The following is a 13,114-nucleotide window of genomic DNA, read 5'->3' as shown; positions in this document are numbered from 1 at the left end:
TCCTAAGGTTAATCTTTGAATATAGTGATTGAGTTTACGAAGCTTGAAACTTACTAAATGGTGGCATTTCAGAAAACAATTGCAAATGTGCATACTTGACAAGTGATGACTACCATACTATGATCTTTTCTACACTCGGTGAATTTATGTGTGAGTATACTTTAACTTTTATATGTGAGTATACTGTATCTTTTATGTGTGAGCATACTGTATCTTTTATGTGTGAGCATACAGTATCTTTTATGTGTAATATATACTTTACCATTTAGTTGTGAGTATGCTTGATCTGTTACGTGTGAGTATATTGTATCTTTCAAGTGTAATATACTTTACCATATATTTGTGACTATGCTTTATCTGTTATGTGTGAATATACTTTATGTTTAATGCGTGAGCATACTTTTATCTTTTATGTGTGAGCCTTGTATAGCTTTTGTGTGTGAGTATATTGTATCTTTCAAGTGTGTGTATACTTTCCGAATGTGTGTTTGTACTTGATCTTCCTTGTGTGAGAATACTTTATATCTTATGTGTAAGTTAATGTTCCATTTTTCAGGAGAGGGAGGGAGGGGGGGGGGGGATCGTTGAAAGACAGATACATTTTTTTACATTATGTTTTGAACAGTAAGTATGTGATTCAAGTTGATAGTTAGAAAGTGCTGCGTCTATAACATTGTCTTGAAGTATAGTTGGTGCGACGAGATTATTTATGCAGTCTGTCGAGATGCTGTTTTAAATCACACGCGTCAAGAGCTGGCATACTATTCTCTTGATAATCTTAATCAAATAAGGCAAAGGACTATTCTAAGATCTGAGAAACAAGAACAGGCAATTATACAAATGTCTGAGAAACAAGAACAGGCAATTATACAAATGTCTGAGAAACAAGAACAGGCAATTATACAAATGTCTGAGAAACAAGAACAGGCAATTATACAAATGTCTGAGAAACAAGAACAGGCAATTATACAAATGTCTGAGAAACAAGAACAGGCAATAATACAAATGTCTGAGAAACAAGAACAGGCAATTATACAAATGTCTGAGAAACAAGAACAGGCAATTATACAAATGTCTGAGAAACAAGAACAGGCAATAATACAAATGTCTGAGAAACAAGAACAGGCAATTATACAAATGTCCACACTAACCTGTAGAAGGAACGTTGTGTTTGTCCATTGCTAACATTTGAAATTTTCTTTTCTTTTTCATGCTTACTTTTGAGTGCCGTGTCTCTGTTTGTTTGTTGCCTTGTCATCTTCATGTAATTTATGCGTAAGTGTATATGAATGTGCTTGAGTTGTTAATGCGAAAGAACGTGTATGAGTGCGCCTTGAGTCTCCTTGTGGTGAGATATGTGCGCGTTATTAAACAAGTGACACACACCACATGGCGTGCAGCATGGTCGACACGAGGAAGTCGTACGTGTGTTTGTGTGACATCATGACACTGTCTTCTTATGTGAAGTAAAGACACACAATATATCTCTACAGGAAGTAAGCGTTCTAAATGCATACGACATGTAAACCAAGAGTAAGTGACAGTTACGCAGAACCAATCATTGTCAAGTATTCTTTTTAACTTGAGATATCAAACTGAACGCGCTTTGGTCGAATGGACCCCCCCCCCCCTTTTAAGACCTTAAAAAATCAGAAAAAAATCAAAACTTATAAAGGAGGAGAAAGTCTGAGAAAACACGGTCTTACAAGGGAAGGGGTCTTAAATTGGGGGGGGGGGGTGGGGTCTTAAATTGGGGGGGGGGGGGTCTTAAAAAGGGTGTTTCACTGTATTCTTTTTCTCTTGTCAGGTATTCCACTGAATGTTCTACTGATTGACACAGTAGGGAGGAAACTGACGGGGACCATCAACCTGTCCGTTACGGGCCTCTTCTTTGCCCTTATGCAGCTGCCTGTCAGCCGCGGCGTCCTCACCTTCTTCATGTTCGCGGTCAGGGGTTTCTCTGCTGCCACTTTTAGCTGGGTCTACCTCTACTCGTTGGAGGTGAGTTGTGAGAGATGGGTGCAGCTTCCGGTAGCTCAGTTGGTAGAGCACTGGAATTGTGATCGGAAGGTCGCAGGTTCGAATTCGGGCCGGGGACGGACACGGGTCAACTTTATGCGAAGACCCAGAGACTGAAGCCATATCCCACCCCCGTGTCACCACAATGGCACACAAAAGACCTCGGTCATTCTGCCATAAGTGCAGGTGGCTGATACCACATAAACACGCATACACTTGTGTATCTCATCAAAAGCCGTGAGGGCGTAAAAACTCAAATTATTATATAACCCATATCATGTCCTTAAGAGGCGAAATATTTAGCCTACAGGACTGTAAGCATTCTCTCTTTCTTTTGGTGCAGCTTCCTGTCCTACAGGCCTTTGTTGGAGTGCCTATTAAGGACTAGATAAAAGCATACGATGACATGGAGAAAAGAAACCCATCAAAAACCACAGGACCAATCCACCCCCACCCCCCCCCCCAGCCACACCAAAGGGCTGGGATATGGGAATCTTTAAAACATATACGTCAAGAAACTTAAAAGATAGGATTCCAATATGTGTTTTCTTTCCTGGGTTGAGTTGCCTGAGCTGTTATCGTTTGTGTAGCAAATTCGGCTGAGTTTTATCAAGGGCTGGGCACAAACAATACATTTGCCTGATTGTTCCCTTGGGATAGGCATAAAAACAAAATAGACAACGTTCGGAAATAACTCTGTGAGGATGTTCAAATGGTGAGGCAAAGTTAGCTTCCAATTCAGTGAGGCGGAATAGACAAATTCCGATAATAACTCTGTCAGGATGTTCAAACGGTGTGGCAAAGTTAGCTTCCTATTCAGTGAGGCGGAATAGACAAATTCCGAAAATAACTCTGTGAGGATGTTCAAACGGTGTGGCAAAGTTAGCTTCCTATTCAGTGAGGCGGAATAGACAAATTCCGAAAATAACTCAGTCGGTTTTGTACGGGTTGCGAAAGAGTGAATACTCTTGGTTTTACTGGGACAAACATTGGAGCTGCCAATCACGGCAACGAGACGATGTGTCTGAAACAGGTGGATAGGAGCACGTGTGAATGTATTTGTCCTTGAAAAGGCAAGGTTGGCTACTCAATTTTTTGACAACCCATACAAACCTGACGGAGTTATTTCCGAACATTGTCTATGCCTGGACACACACGCACACACACACACGCACGCACGCACGCGCAAATTGCCTGAATGTTCCCTAGGGATAGGCATACAAACAAAATAGACAATGTTCAGAAATAACTCTGTCAGGGTTGTCAAACGGTGTGGCAGAGTTAGCGCCCACGATAGTCAGGCGGAAATAGTGCACACTGCTGACCGACTTTACCGGCCCACTTGACGAACAACTAACTCTGAAGTGTTTGTTATGCATTGTGCGCTTTGCATGACACCATTTTCTTTCGAAAATACGCACATCGGAGCCACAATTCGCTGTTGAATGCTTGTAGTGGTCGCTAAAGCACACGTGTGTGTTTTTCTAAACTCACGCGACTTCAAGCCACACCCACGTGACCTCAACCAAAACACGTTGTCAGCGAACACTGCAGGCCAGCGATTATTGTCGCAACACGTGCCAGGGGCGGATCACATCATTTTTGGGGGGATTCCAATTTTTTTTATGGACAGATCGACGACGCGAAGCGTTAAGTTGAGGGCGCGAATCGCCCGAACCTCCTGGGGGATCCTGGGGCATGCCCCGCCGGAAAATGGAGCAATCTGGTGCATTCTGAGCCAAGAAACTTCCCCAGTACACCTTCCAGAAAGTTAATTTAAATGTTTTGTTGTTGTTGATCAAATCAAGGAAAATTGACCGATCTGGTGCAACCTGAGCCAACAAATTACCCAACTACCTTCCAAAACCGTCATTTAGACAAGGAAGGCCGGCTCCTATAGGGGTCCACGGAAAATAAAAACAAGGAAAATGGAGCAATCTGGTGCAATCTGAGCCATAATTTTTCCTTTATATTCATTTTTTTCTTCTTTTTTCTCTCTCCATTTTAGGATGCGGGGTGGGGGGGGGGGGTGTCTAGAACCCCCCCTGGATCCGCCCCTGCGTGCTGTGTGTGTGTGTGTGTGTGTGTGTGTGTGAGTGTGAGTGTGTGTGTGTGTGTGTGTGAGTGTTGATCCGTGCATATATATGCGTTCGGCGGTTGTATGTGTGCAGGTGTACCCGACCTCTATACGCACGTTCGGAATGGGAACAGCCTCCATGTGGGCCCGGGTGGGAGCCATGGTTACCCCGTTTGTAGCACAGGTAATGTCATCATGATTGTGTCCTTGTATACTTTCCTTCCGTTAGTTCTTATCTTTGTGAAAGAGTGCGTAATATGTTACAGCGATTGGTTCATTGGTTTGCGTGAAGGATAAGTTTTCTTGATCTACCTGTGTAACTGAGAAGGTAGGCTATTGTTGTTTTGACTTAGTCAAGTTAGTGGATGATTTTTTTTCCCATCTCAAAACTTAATGTGAAAGCGTTCAGGTATTTGGTTGTGTCTGAGCGGGATGCCCCCCCCCCCTTTCCCCACCTTAGTGTGCAAGTGGCCTGGGTAGGTAGTTAAAGGCACAGTGCGCCTCCCGTAAACCATCACAGATACTGTCAGGATTTTACACACAGTACAAACACCCTTCCATTTGAACGCTCACCGAACGGGAACATCCTAGGTGCCCTACGTAAAGAGCGAGCAATTTTCAAAGAATTAATTTTGCCGATTTTCTCATCGCACAATGGGACCGTGGTGCGTTTTGGCGCTAGACCTAACTTTTAAAATCTAAATAATAAATTGACAGCTTGTTACACAAACATTCTTAAATCATAAAAGAATTCTTTTTTCATCAAGACAAGATCAGTACAATTCGAAGTTTTGAAAGTTTGAAAAAAGAAAAGCCCGGAAGCAGGGTCACGCAAGGTCGTGGTTCTCGTAGCAGACGACGGTTTATACCTATCGCCAGTTCCTCTGAACAGTCAAAAGCCATCGCTAGAGTTCTTGTGAACCACAGCCGTTTGTTTCGTGCATAGTCAGAGGTACATAATAACGTGCTATTGCAGATAAGCTCACAGCGAATTACAAACTGACGACAACATTGTGAAAAATGGAAACTGGATCACACGGGTTCACGATGGCTCAGGGGTAAGATAAACCACGCAAAAATAAATTCTTTGAAAATTGCTCGCTCTTTACGGAGGGTACCCAGGATGTTCTCAAGCGGTGAGTATTTAAATGAAAGTGTGTGTGTACTGTGTGTAAAAGCCTAACAGTATCTGTGATGGTTTACGGGAGGCTTACTGTGCCTTTAATTGTGCCAGAACGGGATCCGTTTTTCTTCTCACATCGTGTGTAGATGGGTACGGGTAGATATTTGGTTATGTCTTAGTGGGAACCGGGTATTAATGCTGATTACTTACATATTTCTTGGCGTTCCATGTGTGTGAACAGGTGCTACTAGCGCACTCGGTGTCTATGGCGCTATGGGCGTATGCTGTGGTGTGTCTCCTGTGCGCCATCACGGCTTTCTCCATGCCCATTGAAACACGGGGCAGAGCTATGCCGGTAAGAGAGAGAGAGAGAGAGAGAGAGAGAGAGAGAGAGAGAGAGAGAGAGAGAGAGAGAGAGAGAGAGAGAGAGGGAGAGAGGGAGAGGGAGAGGGAGAGAGGGAGAGTGAGAGAGAGAGAGAGAGAGAGAGAGAGAGAGAGAGAGAGAGAGAGAGAGAGAGAGAGAGAGAGAGAGAGAGAGCTCTCTCTGCCAACTAAACTCAATTTATTTTGTTTTCAGCAATTTGTCGAAATGGAAATGGAGGTGAAATGATACTGACAAAGGGAAGACACTCGTGAGAAGCCGACCTTTGAGCGTGTACGTTACCATGGAAAACTCATCTCCGTGCAACCTGGCCAGACAGCACCGATGACCTGATAAAGACATTGTGCATACATGTGTTCAACACTCGGACCCCAGAGACGTCGACGATCAGTCGCCAAGGTTTCAGCATCTGTGCATCTTCGCTGTGTGGTTTTTAGATACATTGGATTGGATTGGATAAGATTTACAGTCCAGTGAAGTTACCCTCAAGGAAATTCGGGCTGCTTTCTCCCCGGGGAAAGCGAGCTGCCATACATACGGCGCTACCCATATATTTTTTTTCCTGCATGCGTGTACTCATGTTTCCTGAGACTTAATGCCGTGTGAGATGGAATTTTTTTTACTTTATTCCAAGTCCCACGGGTATTTGATGGACATTTTTATCTATGCCTATACAATTTTGCCAGGAAAGACCCTTTTGTCAATCGTGGGATCTTTAACGTGCACACCCCAATGTAGTGTACACGAAGGGACCTCGGTTTTTCGTCTCATCCAAAAGACTAGCACTTGAACCCACCACCTAGGTTAGGAAAGGGGGGAGAAAATTGCGGCATAGATTCGGGGCTAACACCCAAAACAAAGAGAAAACCCTGAAGGGCCAGGGTCCACGGCGGCGCCCACCAGAAGCTAAGGCTTTTTTTTATTATCTTGTAGGGATAAAGAATAAAGTTTTCTTTAAGAAACCGGATTTTCCGGTTTTAAAAGTGTTCAAAGACCGGATTTCCGGCGAGAACCGGAAAGGTGTTAGCCCGGTAGACCTTTCTTCCCGTGTAAACCATCATGAAAACCACCACAGATCTGCGCAGGCTCTAACCTCAGTGTCAAAGCTTCGTGCAGCGAAGTTGGCTTGGTCGAATTAATTCCTGAATTGAGCCCGAAGTTGATTTCTCAAAGTCTTGGCCAAAATTCAGTGCCTAAGCTTTGCGAACTACAGGCTGTATTTTGTGTAGCCGTCAAAGGGAGAGAATGCTCTTGACCAAGGTAACCGCCTGGATAGATTTATGTTCTAAATGAGGCTAAATCGGGTAAGAAATGTACCTTTAAATGAGGGACCGACAGTAATCAAGCGATCTTCGTCAGTGAACTGCAAAATATTGACCTTTGGAGCTGACGTCATTGGGTCACGTGCACCAAGGGAAACAACCGTGGCGTGGTCATTTTGAACTACAGCGAGCATTCCGAGTTGAACCTTTTTTTTTACACTGCATGCAACAATGGTGGCAGAACTCCAAGTTTGCGGATGACAATTCAATGGTCCAATGTACGTAAAAAGTATACTGTCCTTCCTGCAAGAAAACGATTTTGTTCAACATTTCAGAGTTGGCCAAATTTGTACCTGGAATAAGACCACCCGTTCACTTGGGAAAAACACCGACACAAATTAAGAAGCTGTGTGCATTCTGTGCAGATTCAATTTTTTTTAATTTTGTAAAAAATTTTTTTAATGAATGTAGATTTTTTTCTTAAACTGATACAAGTGTCAATCTGCATCCAAAAATTCCCATTCCGCACAGAAAACAGTATCACCAGGATGTTGATTTTTATTATATGAAGTAGAGGGATGGAATAATCCCGTGTCAATGCCAGGCTAGATCCGAGCTGGTGAGCACAACTGGCCCCCCGCGGGTTAGGGGGAAGAATTTACCCGATGTCCCCCGCGGGTTAGGGGGACGAATTTACCCGATGCCCCCCGCGGGTTTGGGGGAAGAATTTACCCGATGCCCCCCGCGGGTTTGGGGGAAGAATTTACCCGATGCCCTCCGCGGATTAGGGGGAAGAATTTACCCGATGCCCCCCGCGGGTTAGAGGCGACTAACGGATTCTGTTTCTCCTTTTACCCTTGTTAAGTGTTTCTTGTATAGAATATAGTCAATGTTTGTAAAGATTTTAGTCAAGCAGTGTGTAAGAAATGTTAAGTCCTTTGTACTGGAAACTTGCATTCTCCCAGTAAGGTAATATATTGTACTACGTTGCAAGCCCCTGGAGCAAATTTTTGATTAGTGCTTTTGTGAACAAGAAACAATTGACAAGTGGCTCTATCCCATCTCCCCCCTTTCCCCGTCGCAATATAACCATTCGTGGTTGAAAACGACGTTAAACACCAAATAAAGAAAGAAAGAAATCGGTAAAAAGTTTGCCAGTATGTGGGAAATCTGTGATACGGTTTGACTTTTGTGATACTCAGTTACCTAACAAATGCTCACTTGCATTCCATATTCTTGAAAATCCAGTTAGACAAAAACAAGAGAGAACTTTAGATGTTTCTCTGCATGTCTCGTGAGAAGAATGTCATACTTGATTTCAATGAATCTGCCTTTTGTTTCCAGTGCCTAAATGAGTGTGGGGAATAACTGCGATTGGAGCTATGGTATTTTTTTTAAATCGATTAGGTCTTGGTTCTTGCTCAATAAATTTTCTTCGTCTACATTCCCTTTGGGCAAACGGGACATATTTTTAGGTTTAAATAGATGGTATTCGGAGAGAGATTGATTATGTGTGTGTGTGCGTGTGTGTTTGTCTGTATGTCTGTGTCTGTTAGACACAGTGACTAACCAGACACTTAAGCATTGGTGTTTATACCTGAGCTTGTTTGTGTACTTGAGAAACAAAGGAAAGACAGGAAGAGGCTTATGTCCCGGTTGTTATGTTCGTATGACACGACGATTTTGGCTACATCACTTAACACGTGCAAATTGCAGTTTATGCATGTTATTTTTCTGAGCAATATTTGTTTAATCTATGGTATTGTGTTTCAGAACCAGAGATGACACACAAAAGCTTGATCTTTCCTGCTAATTGTCGTAATTTATTCATGACATTTTTAGGAATTTAGGCTGATGCGCAGTGTATTATCTGTTTTGTGTTCGAATTTTGTTGAAGATATAATTATGGACATTAAGTAGCATATACGCATATTTTTTTTAAGATTCATGGTAATTAATATATATTGGTAATGGTTCCCATTTCTGTACGTTTTTGCGCAGTCTTTTTGTTTGATAATTACCTCACATTTGAAACTATGAAAGTAATTAATTATTTTTTTATAATCATGAATTTATTGCAATGAGGCTTTCATGTGTGAAAGATCTGAAAAATCTCTGGTGGTGACTGAAACATGTTTGCAGCTGAAAAATAGTCTTCGGCCATATATTTTCGATTGTGATTTTTGTCCATGAGATTGACTCTCGAATGTGTCTATGCATATATTTATTTAATGAAATAAAGGTAACAAAACTTATGGAAACAATTGTCAGAATCCGAGATCCGGATTGGAACTTTTATTCTTGATTTTATTCAAAAGGAAGGGGTGGAAGAGAAGTAGAATTATTCCTTGACTTAAAGCTATTCTTTCTTTCTATTCCTTCTTTCTTTCTCTCTTTTTGTCTTTCTTTTTACATTTAGTCAAGTTTTGACTAAATGTTTTAACATAGAGGGGGAATCGAGACGAGGGTCGTGGTGTATGTGTGTGTGTGTGTGTGTGTGTGTGTGTGTGTCTGTGCGTGTGTGTGTGTAGAGCGATTCAGACCAAACTATTGGACCGATCTTTATGAAATTTGACATGAGAGTTCCTGGGAATGATATCCCCGGACGTTTTTTTCTTTTTTTAGATAAATACCTTTGATGACGTCATATCCGGCTTTTTGTAAAAGTTGAGGCGGCACTGTCACACCCTCATTTTTCAATCAAATTGATTGAAATTTTGGCCAAGCAAACTTCCACGAAGGCCGGACTTCCATATTGCATTTCAGTTTGGTGGCTTAAAAATTAATTAATGACTTTGGTCATTAAAAATCTGAAAATTGTAAAAATAATTTTTTTATAAAACGATCCAAATTTACGTTCATCTTATTCTTCATCATTTTCTGATTCTAAAAACATATAAATATGTTATATTTGGATTAAAAACAAGCTCTGAAAATTAAAAATATAAAAATTTTGATCAAAATAAAATTTTCGAAATCAATTTAAAAACACTTTCATCTTATTCCTTGTCGGTTCCTGATTCCAAAAACATATAGATATGATATGTTTGGATTAAAAACACGCTCAGAAAGTTAAAACGAAGAGAGATACAGAAAAGCGTGCTATCCTTCTTAGCGTAACTACTACCCCGCTCTTCTTGTCAATTTCACTGCCTTTGCCACGAGCGGTGGACTGACGATGCTACGAGTATACGGTCTTGCTGAAAAATTGCATTGCGTTCAGTTTAATTCTGTGAGTTCGACAGTTTGACTAAATGTTGTATTTTCGCCTTCCGCGACTTGTCTTTTTCTTCCTTCCTTCATTCTTTCTTTCTTTCTTTCTTTCTTTTTTCTTTCTTTTCTTCTTTCTTTTCATCTTGTTTTAAAAACTCCTTACTGAATTTAAAAAACCCATCATATTTTCACATAATTCACAGAGAGTATAGATTACACAGAGACTGTAGATTACACAGAGACTGTAGAGTACACATAGACTGTAGTGTACACAGAGACTGTAGAGTACACGAAGACTGTAGAGTACACAGCGACTGTAGAGTACACAGAGACTGTAGAGTACACGAAGACTGTAGAGTACACAGAGACTGTAGAGTACACAGAGACTGTAGAGTACACAGAGACTGTAGAGTACACAGAGACTGTAGAGTACACTTTCTTTATTTCTTTGTTGGTGTTTAACGTCGTTTTCAATCATGTAGAGTACACAGAGACTGTAGAGTACACAGAGACTGTAGAGTACACATAGACTGTTGTGTACACAGAGACTGTAGAGTACACAGATACTGTAGAGTACACATAGACTGTAGTGTACACAGTCTGTGTACTCAACAGTCTCTGCATGGAAGTTGTCACTCGTTGCTTAGAAAACACAATGAAATGGGAAGCTAGGTGTTTCCACTTATTATTTTGGTTGTCTCCTCTGGTTCTTTGGCCGGTTCGTACGATACTGATTGCTGAAAATAAAGATAAAGGACAAATTAGAAAAATGCTTTTGAACCCATGCACGTCACAATTAAATAACATAACATGCTTATATAGCTTAGAGCTTTTGATATAGCAGTCTCATTTGCGCTTTACAAAATACATTAGACCATAGAAATATCCGATTAGACATGTCAAATTAAAAAACAAAATCCACTGTGCACCTGCACAAACCCACACCTGCACACACACACACACACACACACACACACGCACGCTCGCACGTACACACACACACACACACAAGCACGTACGCACGCACACACACACACACACACGCACGCACGCACGCACGCACACACATACTGACATGCACAAAAACACACACACACACACACACACACTTCAATGGCAAATAACTTACCATCATAGGCCTTCCCATGGTCTCTATAGGTAAGAGAAAGGTGAACAGTGCACATAGAAGGCACACCACCCCATATATAGTGACCGTGATTGGCACCGAGTATACCATTAAAACCTGAAAGACAACCACCAGTAACATGTATGCTTTTTACATTTAGTCAATTAAGTTTTGATCAAATGTTTTAACGTAGAGGGGGGAATCGAGACGAGGGTGTGGTGTATGTGTGTGTGTGTGTCTGTCTGTCTGTGTGTGTGTGTAGAGCGATTCAGACTAAACTACTGGACCAATCTTTATGAAATTTTACATGAGAGTTCCCGGGAATGATATCCCCGGACGTTTTTTTCTTTTTTCGATAAATGTCTTTGATGACGTCATATCCGGCTTTTTGTAAAAGTTGAGGCGGCACTGTCACACCCTCATTTTTCAATCAAATTGATTGAAATTTTGGCCAAGTAATCTCCGACGAAGCGCGAACTTCGGTATTGCATTTCAGCTTGGTGGCTTAAAAATTAATTGATGACTTTGGTCATTAAAAATCTGAAAATTGTAAAAAAAAATTTTTTTTTATAAAACGATCCAAATTTACGTTCATCTTATTCTTTATCATGTTCTGATTCCAAAAACATATAAATATGTTATATCTGGATTAAAAACAAGCTCTGAAAATTAAAAATATAAAAATTATGATCAAAATTAAATTTCCGAAATCGATTTAAAAACAATTTCATCTTATTCCTTGTCGGTTCCTGATTCCAAAAACATATAGATATGATATGTTTGGATTAAAAACACGCCCAGAAACTTAAAACGAAGAGAGGTACAGTAAAGCGTGCTATTATTTAAGTTATTGAGACATCGCAGTGCACTAAGGGATTTATAGAGCAAATCGAGAAAATTCATTATTGAACGAAGCGCATAGCGCTGAGTTCAATAATTATTTTCGAGATTTGCTCTATAAATCCCTTAGTGCACTGGGATTGTTTCAATAACGATATTGTCAGTACCGCCATAGAAAAAAGAAGATTCCAAAGGCACATTTTGCAACGCGCATTTGAATAGGCATAACTGTGTGGTCAGGTCGTGTACACTGAGTAAAGATCTACTTTTGTGTGGGGTGTCTCAAGTGTGTCGTGCTTTCGTCACACGCATTTTAATTTCTGTTGGTAAATTCCAGTGTAGCGTTCATCTGAACAGTGATGATCTTTCAGAGAGACCTCATTTGAACTCGGAGAAAGGACTTTGCTCTTCATTATTTGCGATTCAAACCTCCAGTTGAGCTTCGACGGATTGACTGTGCGGAGTGACTCCCCTTGAAATGACTCGAAGCGGGACTCGACTGTTCGCACATTTTCAAAACAAATGTGGCATATTTCTCGTGTTGTATCTTCACTCATCGGGGAGTCTGATACTAAATATGAACGGTAAGAATGCTCTGAACCCTACACGTATTATATCCCCATCGTTTTTTCGTTCACATTTGCCCAACATGTTAATTTGCTGAGCGGGGTTTATGTCGTCTGCTAGGGCAATCAAACCACTGCATGCAGTCTGCATGCACGAGGCATGCTGGTCTTATGGTAAGAACGTTCTGAACCCTACACGTTTTCGATTACGATTGTTCTTGCCTTGAAATAATAATTCGGAAACCATTCATTTACTGAACTGATGCAGTCGTATTTCAGTGTAGTCAGTGCAACGTATGACAGAGTCGATCGAGTCAGTCTTCCAAACTGGTCTAGCTGGTACGTTATCGGAATAACACTTGTGTTTTCTGCTAGCGGGTGGGAATTTTATACTAACTCATCATTTGGTAATGTGGATGATAAGGTACATGCCACTAACACGGCATATGAGAAGAATCTATGCAAGTCGGCGAAAATTAGATGAAACACAGCGGCTTTTATTTTTA

General features: G+C 41.1%; 2 protein-coding genes across 5 annotated transcripts in view; one reads left to right on the top strand and one right to left on the bottom strand.

Moving 5' to 3' along the window:
* Positions 1-9,118, top strand: part of LOC138975330 (putative transporter SVOPL) — a 62,989-nt gene extending 53,871 nt beyond the window's left edge. For all 3 annotated transcript variants that reach the window (XM_070347983.1, XM_070347984.1, XM_070347985.1), the window contains 5 exons: positions 73-150; positions 1,808-2,001; positions 4,191-4,280; positions 5,461-5,574; positions 5,797-9,118. In XM_070347983.1, the coding sequence (XP_070204084.1) occupies positions 73-150; positions 1,808-2,001; positions 4,191-4,280; positions 5,461-5,574; positions 5,797-5,829 (509 nt within the window). In that variant the 3' untranslated portion in view covers positions 5,830-9,118. The remainder of the gene's footprint in view (positions 1-72; positions 151-1,807; positions 2,002-4,190; positions 4,281-5,460; positions 5,575-5,796) is intronic.
* A 1,381-nt stretch (positions 9,119-10,499) lies between these two features.
* The window catches only part of LOC138975331 (synaptic vesicle 2-related protein-like), a 37,570-nt gene continuing 34,955 nt past the window's right edge, over positions 10,500-13,114 (bottom strand). For both annotated transcript variants that reach the window (XM_070347987.1, XM_070347988.1), the window contains exons 13-14: positions 11,206-11,319; positions 10,500-10,813 (exon numbers count right to left, since the gene is read on the bottom strand). In XM_070347987.1, coding sequence (XP_070204088.1) covers positions 10,745-10,813; positions 11,206-11,319 — 183 coding nt within the window. In that variant the 3' untranslated portion in view covers positions 10,500-10,744. The remainder of the gene's footprint in view (positions 10,814-11,205; positions 11,320-13,114) is intronic.

This window comes from Littorina saxatilis, linkage group LG9 (genome assembly GCF_037325665.1).
Source record: "Littorina saxatilis isolate snail1 linkage group LG9, US_GU_Lsax_2.0, whole genome shotgun sequence".
In the NCBI taxonomy this organism is placed as follows: domain Eukaryota; kingdom Metazoa; phylum Mollusca; class Gastropoda; order Littorinimorpha; family Littorinidae; genus Littorina; species Littorina saxatilis.
The sequence above is the reverse complement of the archived record's forward strand: the minus strand, read 5'-3'. Positions and strand labels throughout refer to the sequence as shown.